General features: G+C 45.1%; 3 protein-coding genes across 3 annotated transcripts; 1 reads left to right on the plus strand and 2 right to left on the minus strand.

The window, feature by feature from the left end:
* Positions 1-918: 918 nt before the first annotated feature.
* F5147DRAFT_837409 (uncharacterized protein) lies at positions 919-2,719 on the plus strand (the record flags this gene model as incomplete). Its single annotated transcript, XM_041444067.1, has 8 exons — positions 919-991; positions 1,042-1,074; positions 1,125-1,144; positions 1,199-1,213; positions 1,995-2,248; positions 2,305-2,356; positions 2,412-2,582; positions 2,613-2,719. 8 exons carry the CDS (start codon positions 919-921, stop codon positions 2,679-2,681), a joined length of 687 nt encoding a protein of 228 aa, XP_041292014.1. The 3' UTR covers positions 2,682-2,719.
* Positions 2,720-5,047: 2,328 nt separating this feature from the next.
* F5147DRAFT_653379 (uncharacterized protein) lies at positions 5,048-5,591 on the minus strand (the record flags this gene model as incomplete). Its single annotated transcript, XM_041433779.1, has 4 exons — positions 5,048-5,116; positions 5,174-5,199; positions 5,235-5,270; positions 5,366-5,591. The coding sequence occupies 4 exons, from the start codon at positions 5,589-5,591 to the stop codon at positions 5,048-5,050; spliced, it is 357 nt and encodes a 118-aa protein (XP_041292015.1).
* A 336-nt stretch (positions 5,592-5,927) lies between these two features.
* On the minus strand, positions 5,928-7,445 carry F5147DRAFT_761317 (uncharacterized protein; the record flags this gene model as incomplete). Its single annotated transcript, XM_041440525.1, has 5 exons — positions 5,928-6,084; positions 6,182-6,494; positions 6,555-7,137; positions 7,194-7,257; positions 7,407-7,445. The coding sequence occupies 5 exons, from the start codon at positions 7,443-7,445 to the stop codon at positions 5,983-5,985; spliced, it is 1,101 nt and encodes a 366-aa protein (XP_041292016.1). The 3' UTR covers positions 5,928-5,982.
* Between the last annotated feature and the right edge of the window lie 5,460 nt (positions 7,446-12,905).

Below are 12,905 nucleotides of genomic sequence, written 5' to 3' on the forward strand. Positions count from 1 at the left end.
AAGGTCAAAGGACGAGGAACTCGAGTCATCGTTGCACATGTGCAGATATCAGAGGCATAAGCTACCATCAAAGACATAAGTCTATTATCTATCCTGAAATGGAAACATAATCATATGTTCCGGAAAGTGAAAGTTCGTTTTGTGAAAGCAAACTCACTATTTGAGAGGACATCTCGAGATATTCTGTGATCAGACAGCTTAAGTGAAAGCATATCCTGAAATGGAAACATAATCATATATTTCGGAAAGTGAAATTTGGTTTTGTGAAAGCAAACTCACATGACCGGAAAGTGAAAGCGTTGATAATCAAACCCATACAGATTTTTTCCGCTGGCGCCCTTCATAAGAGAGTGGCACATGTGAGTACTTGAGTTCCAGAACGGCCTAGTGCTTAGTGCTTATTACTTACAGAGCAGTACTATTTGTTCAGACCTGATTTCTGCATTGCGGGTAAGTAGTCAATTCTAAAAGTTTGCGTTCACTTGGGATCCGAGCATGAAGCTTTGAAGCTTGAGGCCGAGGTAGAAGTCTTCGACTGAATATTGAACCACTTGAAGCAGATTTTGACATACAAATTTCAGTGCTCTCTTTCAAGTTGTGCAAGGATCAAACTCAATTTCCAATTTTCGATCCTAAATTTCGTAATTTGTCAATGACTTCAAGTTGTTTGCCAATGTGGTGCCAGAAGCCTGTACACCAGCTTCAGTCTCCCGCGTGTAATTTCCCCTTTGATTTTGGGATGGTGTCCGTACAAGTATTCGACAGATACCAAGGATGCCAGTGTATGCGACATGGTGTCACCATGGCATCATGCTAATTTTGGTGATAGTACAAGGGCTGAACGGTGCTATATCTAGCACGAACGCTATCGTCATACACCACTGACATTCCCCACTCGCTTATATCCATCCCTCGAACATGACTTTCATCTCCAATGATCCCAGTTGGTGGCCGACAATCAATTTAGGTGTTTTTGACAGCTATTGGATGGGTTTGTCGCATCAAGATGTCTAGATATAATATTGACTTGCAGTTTCGCAGTTGCTGCTGGCATCATAGTCGTGTACGACTGGGGTGAGCAGGACATTGTTCGAAAACCATTGATATCCTCATGATATTTTCAGTATTAACACTCGGACAAGAGGTACGTCAATGTTATCGCCGGAGCAGCCAACTCGCTAAGATGATGGTGTCATAGATTGAACTCATCTGGGTGAGTGACACAGTTGCATATCAGGACAAAAGCAACAGAATACAATGAACTTGCAACAGAGACAATGCTGGTCTCTCATAACTGTGCTATACCTGCTTGTTCATACCTCATATTATACTTTGGCATGATTGACAGTCGTGCTGACCCCAGTGTTCCAGATACGCTACGCTGGACTACCATATTCTGTGTATGTGTCGAGATAAATAACTTCACACTGTGCTAATGGCTCATCTCTGACAACTAGTGTCTGGCTTCTTCATATGTCTCATATGCGCTGTGTTCCATTTTCTGACTGGCGAGACACAGCAACTATACCGGTATCGCTGACAGATGCAGTGAGTATTCTGCAACCATCTCATTTCCATCTAATCAATACACTCAAATGTAGGGGTGAGTGAGATTTCAACCATTGAACTTGGCTCAACATAATGACTCAATGAGTGTAAGTTCGAGTCTTTGATACCAGTGCGAGGGTGTTCACTGATTGGGAGTTTTAGGCACTACTACGAACCACGTACTGAGTGTGACAAATGTGGTCATAGCTGCTGCGTTAGGCGGTGAGTCACCCAGTTGCAATACCTCTGTGGCATCGACTTGACTGAAACCTGATGCAAGTCATCATGATTGCTCGCTTACATGCTATGTATCAGGGGTCTAGAACGATGCTCACCTTCCTTGTTATTATCTTTCTGATGGTTAACATTGCCTGCATAGTACTCTTGGCAATAACACTCAACTATGTTGTAGGAGGTAGGCTTTACTTGTTGACTTGAGAACACAGCTCATTGGCCAAACAACAGAGGAGCTGATACTCCCTGGCACATATCTGTGCGTTTATGGAATGGAAGGAGGCGAAGCCCTTTTCATTTCAATGATTTGGATGCTCAACACTATCTGGGAGGTCCTTGCACTGTGTCTTTCAGTCTGGGTTGCTATGAAACACTTCCGTGAGCAACGACTCAACCAATCGACAGGATCGACTATTGGGGACTATTTCAGAGTGCTGATACAATCTCATGTTCTTTATTTTGCAAGGTGAGCTTGTGATGTGAGCGCGGTTATATTTGTTGCTCAATTTCCGCACATGTTAGCTTTGTCAGTGTCTCTTGCCTCCAGCTTGCTAATGTCTCGCCATCAATTGCGGTGCGCCGACCTGTTGCTGACATCTGCGTGTAACCACTGCTCATCATTTCTGTAGAATTCAATTTCTACTGGATCTCAGATACTCTATGCTGCTCTTTTGGTTTTAGCAGTCGTGCAGATGTTTGTGCTAGGACCACGCCTCATTCTTAGCATTCGAGAATACCACGCCAAACTCGTAGAATACTCTGACGCAGAAATTAGCATGAATACAATTGTTTTCCAAGAGGTACATGTATCCACTAACAGTACTGTGTAGAGAAATGCTTGCCGTGTGGTCTGCAGGGAGGAGAAATTTGGTGGAGGATCCGTCGTGGTATTCATTTAACATATGGTGTTTTGAAGTATATTTGAAAGGTCTAGGCAAAATCTATTTCTTGTTGTATCACTACTGGAACAAAGTACCCGTGCTTGAACCAAGTTGTAAGCTGAGACTAAGCTTGCCACGCTCATTCGTTGGTGACAGGGCATATACTCGCACTGTAAGTCTCTTTTGTAAATTGTCATGCTCAATATCGTTGAATAATGCTTGAACAGTACCTCCTTCCACCCTTCACGCATGTTTTTTTATTACTTCTCTGCTGCCCAGATGCCATGGATGATATGGGGTGCAAACCCAACGCATTGTTTGCAGTTGCATAGTGCGGCACTGTCTGCGATGGCACAACTCCAATAGTGTAGTGATGAATAAAATGTGGATAATGCCTCATCAATAATTTGACGGGTATGCTCAAAGCCTTCTGAATCAAAGCTCCCGTTGTCCAACTATCTGCTCCCCACTCAGTACACCTCATCTTCTCCCCATGCTCGTCAGCTTCACGCTTAGTGCAACACTTCAAGAATGAGCGGGCAGTTCACTGACTTCTAATTATGACATAACAAAAAATATCCAGTCTTTAATACACTGTGACTTGGAGACACCACAACTAAAATCAATACTATGACAAATCCATTGAAATCCTCAACCATTTTCTCCTCCATGCCGAACACTTGGCAAGCATGTCCCTACACAGTACTGTTAGCTGATACATGTACATGCTCCTGGAAGGCAATCGGATCCATACTAGTTTCAGCATCAGATTCGGCCACGAGTTTAGGTGAACCAAGTTGAATGGTCAAAATCTCACTCACCCCTACAAATGAATGTATTCATTGGATGAGAATGAGATGCAAGCTGCAGAATACTCACTGCATCTGTCAGTGAGACAAATGGTATATTTACTGTGCGCCGCCAGTCAGAAAAATCAGACATGGTGCATATGAAACATACTTAGAACGTTGATACTGAGAAATGGGTTATTAGTACAGTACCAATTTTTTGACCCCAAAACATACATAGAATATGGCAATCCAATATAGCGTATCTAAAGCATTTTGGAGTCAGCACAGTCATCAACCACACCACAGTATGACATGAGGTACGAACAACCAGGTAAAGCGCAGTCATGAGAGACCACCGTTGCTTCTGGTATAAATCCATTGTCTTCTGTTGGTTTTCTCTTGATATGGTGTCACTCACCCAGATAAGTTCGATCTATGACACCATTCTTAGCAAGTTGACTGCTCCGGTGTAGCACTCGAGCTCGCACTAGGCTCGTATTCACTGATTTCCCAATATACGTTCAATGCCCATCACTATCCGATGTAACCCGCACAACCCGACGCAAACCCGACGCTTTGACAAGTGGACCTGATGTTTTGGCCGCATCAAACCCGATATTTTCCCGCGCTCTTGCCCTATCCGTGTCCCGTCCCATCTTGCTAGCCCCACTAGGTGAGTAGTTGATTATTTCACACATTACTCACGTCGTAGCAAGCACTATTACATGTTTTCCCATCATCCGCAGCGCCTCATGTTAGTTTACATGTACTTCGGACCCGAAATCGTCGGCTGCTACTTTCGCCTATAGGGTTCCGTATTTCTACGTACTTATATATATATTGGACCGACTACGAGTATTTTCATCATCCAAGTAGGAGGGAGCCGTTCCCCAATACTTAGTGGTCAAACCCAATATTAAGTAGTTCTTTGTTGACACTGCAAATATTACCGCTCTTTCTATCCGAAATACCCGTCGTTAACATATATCCACATACCGCTCGCTTTCCCGACGTTCGCTATCGCCATTCCCGCTAACCCGCTAAACCCGAACCCAAAACCCGCTAACCCGCAACCCGAAAACATCGGACCTGATGCTTTGGCATCGGACATCGTAGATATACCTTCGGACTTTTTTTCCCGCGCTCGGACTTTTGACCATTTTATCATTTCACTAACTACAGACCAATCCAATAGCTAACCCCTCGGGTCGAACACACTTGTCTTGCAAGTAAAGCAGACTAGGCTGTGCACGACCACAACATGTTTTATATTGCTGGCCACTTACTTCATGTAGTGCCCAGCAATTGTTGTATCTCTACACCGGGATAACATCGACATACCTCTTGTCCGACGGTTAGTGCTGGAAATATTATGAGAATATCAATGGTTTTCGAACACTGCCTTGCTCACCCAAATCGTATACCACCACGACACCTGCGGCAACTGCAAAGCCGCAAGTCGATGTTAGAAGATCGAGACATCACCGACTGATAAAAACAAACCCGTCCAATAGCTGAAAACAATATCCATGATTATTGGCCACCAACTAGACTTCGGTCATGGCAGTATGTTTGTGCTAGATACACCACCGTTCAGCGCTTCATATCGCCAAAATCGACATGATGGCGATGAATATTGATGCCCGTCTTGGAGTCTAGTCCCTAACTGGGTGAAGTAAGTATTGCACGAAATATATCAAAAAGTTGAAGTCATCTTACCAAGCATACTAGGGCTCCATGAAAAACTACCCACAGAGTTAATGACGAGTTTTTAACTCACCCCCACCCTCGAGGGGTTTTTGACACGAGTTAAAAACTAGTTTTTGACCAGTTTTTGACAGACTCAAAAAATGCGTTTTTTCAGGTCATTTTGACATTTTTTCGCTACGGTAATGCAAATGCCCACTGTACATGCCGACTCATCCTTCCGGCCTCTGGGTGCAAATGTGACCTCGAGCACATTATTCAGTGCGGCTTCGGTACTGCCATAGAGTTCGACCCTCTCTGGATCTGGAGCATAGTGCTCAAAATTATATTTGGAGTTTCCGAGGGGGATACTATGTGGAAGTTGTGCGAGTGCCTTTCGGAGGTGGCTCAACTGTGCGTTGTTGCGCCCAATGTCCTCGAAGAAGCTCATCAAGGTAAATTTTTGTTGCAATCATTGAGCCGATTCAGCCGAACGCTCAATTGGACGGTAGTTGACAGATCGTCGGTCTATTCTTAACGATTTTTCGGTGATTTCGGATGTTCGGATCGATAGGCTATGTTCCCGAGATCATATACATATATATTTTAGTTTTTGACGAGTTTTTGACACCCCAATATCAACCCCGAGTTATCGACTCGTTAAAAACACGTTAAAAACCTGTCAAAAACTCCAACGTCAAAAACTCGGTAGTTTTTTACGGAGCCCTAAAGCATACCCAATAGAGGACATTGACACTCCGAAATCGAACATTTCCACACATCGTCAATGTATTGCCAAACATCCTAGGCATCGTATATACGACTTTTAGATTTAAAAAACATCACTTTGTCTTCTTCTGAGAGCTGGTGTTGCTCCTGCACATGTCACTGCAGAACCAATCTGCCTCTGGAGCATCAAGCAAACCAACACATTCAAAATGAAACTAGTATCCCAAACGGAACGGAATCAGCCACGGTGATAGAAGCACATCGAAACAAGACAGGTGCCCATTCATTACAGCTATCAAAGCTGCATTGGACCATTTCTCCGGACTCCGGCCCTCGACACCAGCAAAATTCATCTTGCAATGGGTCATCAGGCTGAGTGTCTGCATCCGAGTCTGGAATGACACGATTCTTCACTTGAACCGAGCTGAGGCGTGCTGCTGAGGGACGAATCTTGATGGTGAGACGAGGTTTTGGCGCAGAAGGTACGTCTTGACTATCACTCGCATCAGACAAACCTCGCAGACGTTTACCAAGTAATATGGCAGATGATGATTGAGCGAGAGATGTTTGTGCTGATTCAGAGTCAGCCACAGACTCAGTGGTGTAGTGATCCGTTGTCTGTTGTCTGTCCGGGTGCTCATTAGTCTACTCAATCCAGACACGACTCATTCATACTGAAACTCACTGTCGTAATGCCACTCTTGAACTGTGCTCTTCGGAAATGCGCAGCATCGATGTTGCTGTCATTTGCTTTCGTTTCCGAGCCTTCATTTTGAATTTTGTTGATATTTGTGTGCTCTCTTCGTCGTCAACTCTCCACAATTCTTCGAACCGTGCCTTATTCGCTGATGGGTGCAGGATATCGATGTGACGTGACAGCGAGTATTTCCAGACTGGAGCAGCATTACTGTCGCAATACGGGCAATGAAGCGGGGTGTTTGTACAAGGCGAGTGCTTTGTTGACTTGCGTGCATTCTTCAACTTGATCTTGAATAGATTTGGGCAGTGCGAGCGACTGATGTCGACAACTTCAGAACCTCCAGCGCCTCTCGCAAGCCGAATCTCGCATAACCCAATGCTGAGACACAAGCCACAGACATTGTGCTTGTCTCGTAAGTTCTGATCAAATAAAATATGACCCCCCATGTGCTCAATAAGTTTTGGGCCGAGTTCTTCAAATGCAACGGCTGGGCAGCGAAGGCAGCGATAACGCTTAGGCAATGTTCCACGAACTTCTCCGTCGACTTCACAAACAAAACATGCAGCGCCTAGTAAGAATGATGTCAGTCAAATTGAATTTCCGAGTCTGATGAGCCATTCTTACCATTAGCAGAGCGGTAAGGGAATGTTGAGGTCAGTGGAACATTAGGGATGCTTGAAACACCATTCTTGAGGCGTTAAAATAGCAGCAGGGCAAGTCCACGAAGGGTTTCAGTAGAGAAGTGGTATGTCGATGTGCCTCGGAGTGCTGAGAGACGAACATCGGCACTGACTGGTTCAACACACTGCCCATCAAGCTCTCGTGCTGTAGATGTACCTGGTAACTTCTCAAAACCACCTGTCCATTCCCAGTCATCGGAGTGGGTGTCAGCCTCCGGTGGAGCTGCATGATCTGCACACGGTCGTCAACGGGTATTCAAATATCCAACAATCGTCCTTCGTAGTCTTGCAATGGTATGTCAGCAAAGTGGCGTTGCTCTTGAGGTTGCAACTTGAACTCGTGCTAGGGATGCGCAAGGATCGCGGGCTCATTCATGGATGCATGGCCGCCCAACGGTATTGATGCCTTTTATCATCGCTCCCTTGGAAGAAAGCAACTTCAGTCTCCGAGCGTCGAAGCGTACAGTAATGGAGTGAGGCGAAGAGAGTTGGCGATCTCCACTGAGCTTGCAGTCTCTAGTGTCCACCGATTATGTCACATTCGACAAGCGACTACCTCGTCCGTTAGAATGGGAATTAGGTGGATGTGCTTCAGGTTGGATACGGACCTCTTCATTCCCAACCAGTGTTGAAGCAATAATTGAACATGGGTTACAACTTACAAGGTTGCCGCCACCCTGCGCACGCCAGCCAGACTTCGCTAAAGCTGAACGTTACGAATGCATTTCAAGTTCCAAGAACGCGTCCATAAGGCATTTGTATTTGTTGACACTATTGGCACTATTTGAAACAACGCTGGCTATACCATCATGATTAAATCGATTATGTGTTGGTGAAGCTGTCACAGTTGCCGGAAGTCTATGAGTCGTCCGTGAATGAGTGTCCGAATATTGGTATCATCTTCCAGTAATATTTGGTGAGGCTTGAATGGGCGGCCGAAAGTATCGCAGTCTGATGTGCTAAACTTGAGCGCTGAGCGCTTCAAGAAGCTTGATCCCGAGGTTCGGTCATGCTACTTCTAATTTGATGCCACATTCTTCACGGTAATCACAAACTAGATCCAAAGTTTAAGTTGAGATGAGACATCTTCCGTAAAACATTTACATCCTGCTTCAATCCATTTGAAAGAGACCGAGCGTGGTCAGAGGACAACAGATGGGCCGTGCGCATGAGTTTTGGTCGAGTATTTTATCTATTAATAGCTAGTACTCTAATCCTCTTCCACTTGGTTTCTGTTTAACCTATTTATAGGCATACAGATATTGATGCCATACCACCATTGCTAAAGTACTTAGAAGTTAGAATGACGATCATGTCATAGTACTACTCAGACTATGTAGGCCTGCAACGCTGTCAGACACAATTACACAATAGTGCACATAGTAAGAGAAGCCGCCTGGCCATCATGCATCATGTCTAACTCGCAAAATTGACAAACTGCTACCAATTTGTTCTAGGGTTTCGTACTTCAACTAGAATATAATACCGCCAGGGTAAACAGAGCTAGTAAGTACGTCGGAAGCAACATAGACAACAGATACTTAAACTGAAGTCATGGGATAGAAGATAGATAGAACGGGATGTCTTGTCAAAAGACTCCCTATTTAATGCTGCTGTTCTCTCCTGTGTCTGAGGAGAGCATCTCCGCGCGAGAATACTTTGCCGCACCCGCACACGTGCACAATCTTCAGATGTTTTTGCTCGATATGTCTCGTGAGCCTATCCTTGTTGACCTCCATATTACAAGAGTTCCATTGGCAGAAAACGCTGGCATTGTCTGACTCTGGCCCGTAAAGTTCATGTCTCTCACGTAAATGACGAGAGAGATTGTAGCCGTAAAAGAGGTCGTTGCAATGCAATCCTGGTGCGTAACAATCCCAGAAACACTGAAACGTCTCATTGATTAAATGTCCCTGCAATCGTGGATTTAATCGCAATGATATCATGTAAGATTTTACAACTCACAGGTTCCGAGTCAGATACTCCGTTGGTCTGGTAGTGTTGAGAGCCCCCCGACATGATAGTAATGACTCGGCGATTGTGATAGTTATGCTTGCAGACTAGAGTATCTGAGGGAGCGGTGAAAGATTGCGAAGCCCGCTGTAGTATATAAGTGTTCTGGACGACCTGCCAGGAGGGCCATCGTTCCAGCTGTCCCAATATCAGTTGGTGAGGACTCTGGCCTCGTGAGCTGTCAAGGTGCCAGGGCTTGGACGGTGAAATTTTCGTTGGTTGGCAAACAGAACCATGTCCATCGAATATGAGTCAGTTGCCAGTGGCCTTGGCCTTCAACAAAGCGTGCCGTCCATGACATCGAGTATCAATATCCCCTGCCGAGTACACGTGCAGAACAACAAAACCATCTGTCAAAGGTGTGACTGAGTCAAGAGGACGATGGCCAAACGTGCCAATATGGTCAGAATTGGATACGTAGCTTCTATGACGACCTCCACCCGGTCAAGGGCCAGCTGCGGAACCAAAACACACCCGGAAGCCAAAGGACACCAGCTTGAGATGAAGTTCAAGAGTCAAATGCAATGCAACGTTAACTGATCCAGGGCGTGGTAAAATTGACGTCCAATGGTAATACTACAGCTTCCATGCAACGGCATTTTCTGTTCTTGAGGTGTACGACTCGTTTCGAAATCCTTGCTTGGCCATCAGGACAATTAAAAAAAAGTATCAACGGGACTCTGTATAGTCCGGAACGTTCAGCTCAAGTGTTATCGGAAAGAAAGACACACTCTGAATCTCTTCTCAAGAAGAACTAGCATTTGAAAGAGGACAAGTAACGAGTCCATCTTCAGCTCAACACCGGTCGTCGACGGGCATTCAAATATTCATCCACCGTCCTTCGTAGCCTTGCAATGGCATGTCAGCAAAGTGGCGTTGCTCTCGATCGACCTTGAAGTTGCAACTTGAACTCGTGTTGGGAATGCGCAAGGATCGCGCGACGGGCGCTCATTCATGGATGCATAGCCGCCCAACGGTGTTAATGCCTTTTATCATCGCTCCCTTGGAAGAAAGCAACTTCAGTCTCCGAGCGTCGAATCATACAGTAATGGAGTGAGGCGAAGAGAGTTGGCGATCTCCACTGAGCTTGCAGTCTCTACTGAGTGTCCACCGATTATGTCACATTCGACAAGCGACTACCTCGTCCGTCAGAATGGGAATTAGGTGGATGTGCCTCGTTGGATACGGACCTCTTCATTCCCAAACCAGTGTTGAAGCAATAATTGAACATGGGCCACAAGGTTGCCGCCACCCCGGTGCGCGCGCCAGCTAGACTTTCGTTATAGCTGGACGTTAGTCACGTTACGAATGCATCCAAGTGCAAGAACGCGTCCATAAGGCATTTGTATTTGTTGACACTGTTTGAAACAACGCTGGCTATACCATTATGTGTTGGTGAAGCTTTCACGGTTGCCAGATTGCCTCCATGATATGATCGATGCAAGTGAGGCAACAAGAGAGAGTGGCACATGTGAGTACTTGAGTTCCAGAACGGCGTAGTGCTTATTACTTGCAGAGCAGTACTATTTGTTCAGATCTGGTTTCTGCGTTGTGCCAGTGGGAAAGTAGTAGTTCGCATTCACTTGGGATCCGAGCAAGTGGATAGGTGTCCGTACTGAGTAAAATAATCCAGAATGAAATTTCGAGGCTTATGTAAAAACATACGATATGTCTTCGTCTTGTAACTTGAATAAACGACAGATCCTCGACCAATCTCCTACACTCGGCAAGAATTTCCCTACACAGTACTGCTAGTTGGTACATGCACACTGTTTCACCGGTCGTCCACAAATTGTCTTTATTATTGGTCTTTCGAACGGTCCAAATGGGAGACATCACGATTCACGGCACTCTCTATTGTTCCTACAAGATATCTTTGGATACATCCCCATCTTCCCCGTTTTCCACCTTCATTACCACGTCTGCATGCAGACCCGAGATTGCCTTCTCTGACCACCAAATTCAGAATCACCACTCTCATGACCTGGTCAGCGGCCGCTTTATCGTGATCATGCTGGCAGAATTATGACAAGATTCTCGCCTGTCCATGTCACTTATTCCTCCTAGACCTTTGTATTCAAACCCACGCTAGTTCAGGAGAAGGGTGAGTCATTACTACTTCAACCTTCCATGCCCCTCGCTTTCCATTCATTTGGTTTAGATTATTGATAACACCACGGTTCTTGTTGAGTTATGATATTATCAACCATCTAGCCTTTGATAATAAATGCGCTTCTACTTATGTTTCTTTGTGTTCAGACTCGTGATTCACAGCATTTCGCGGCCCTGTACAGTTTCTGCTCCATCAGTGGCCCTTAAAAGTTGCATATCCAACCTCGCGCTCGAGACTGATCGTCGATGTCTGTTTTTAATTCTACGTCACTCGTAGGTGCTATATTTACCGTCATCAAAATATGTATGTCTCCTACTATGATGCTTATCCAAAGGGTCTTGACGTAGGGATGTTTCAGTATATGTGGTTGCCCCATGCCATCACAAGGAAGCAACAGGAGTTGAAAGAGATGCTGGACGAGTTGGATGGCCAATTATTTCCTTAAATATTTGGCATTTGATGATGAAACAATCACGCACCATGTTTGTCCTTACTAGTTGCTCCAACTTTTGAATGCATACCTATCTTCCTCGCTCACTATCTCCGGTTCAATACGATTGCCCTCTGACCAATAAATTTCCAATCGCCACTCTGTCGTCCTGGTCAGCGGTCGCCGTATCATGACCACGATGGTAGTGTTTATCGCAAGATCCTCGCCTATCCACGTCACTTATTCCTCCTTCCTCTTTGTGTTCAAAAATATGGAGAGAGTCGACATGCTGCAAAACCCTTGTGCCATCAGCTCTCTGAGCTCAGACGCTACTTCTACTTTCCCCTCATTTTCTATTCCTTCGGTCCAGATTGTGGACACAAGTATGAATCTCGATCGGTACTTACTCTGACAGTCATTGTAGCTCCGAGAAATCACTCTAAGGATGCAAATTCAACGCACAATTCACAGTCGCATGGGCGGAATGCTACGATGGCGTGACTCTGATCAACGTGTTTATGCATGTCATGCTCATTTGTGATACAGGCATACATTCAAGTCATGACTCGGAATCCGGGTGATTTATTCCTTTTCCTTCTCCATGGCCAAGATGGATGTGAATGCCAATGAGTTATCAGCCATCTGGGCTTATCGCGGTCACTTCCTCATCATAAGTGTGATCAGATAGCAGAACTTCGCAAATACATAGAATCAGTCGTCTGGGTATCGAGGACTGGGTTGGTTGCTAGACGTAATACAATATGTCTACATAAAGTTCGTCTTAAATATACTTTGAAATGCCATAACTTATTGAATATCATGATCCTCAACCAAATATCTCCCTGCAGAACACTCGGCAAGCATTCCCCTACACGGAACTGCTAGTTGGTACATATACACGCTCCTGAAAGACAATCGAATTCATGCTAGTTTCTGCGTCGGATTCGGCCACGAGTTTGGCGTGATATTTTCGAACACCAAGGATGAGGCGTGGTCCCAGCACAAACCGATGCACGCCAGATAAAATCTGACAAGCACCACTGACTATATTATATGCCATAGAATTTGGATGCTACAGAAAAAAAATGATGAGGAGTGGT

The sequence above is a fragment of the Suillus discolor genome (assembly GCF_016758755.1).
Source record: "Suillus discolor strain FC423 chromosome Unknown F5147scaffold_32, whole genome shotgun sequence".
Classification (NCBI taxonomy): Eukaryota; Fungi; Basidiomycota; class Agaricomycetes; order Boletales; family Suillaceae; genus Suillus; species Suillus discolor.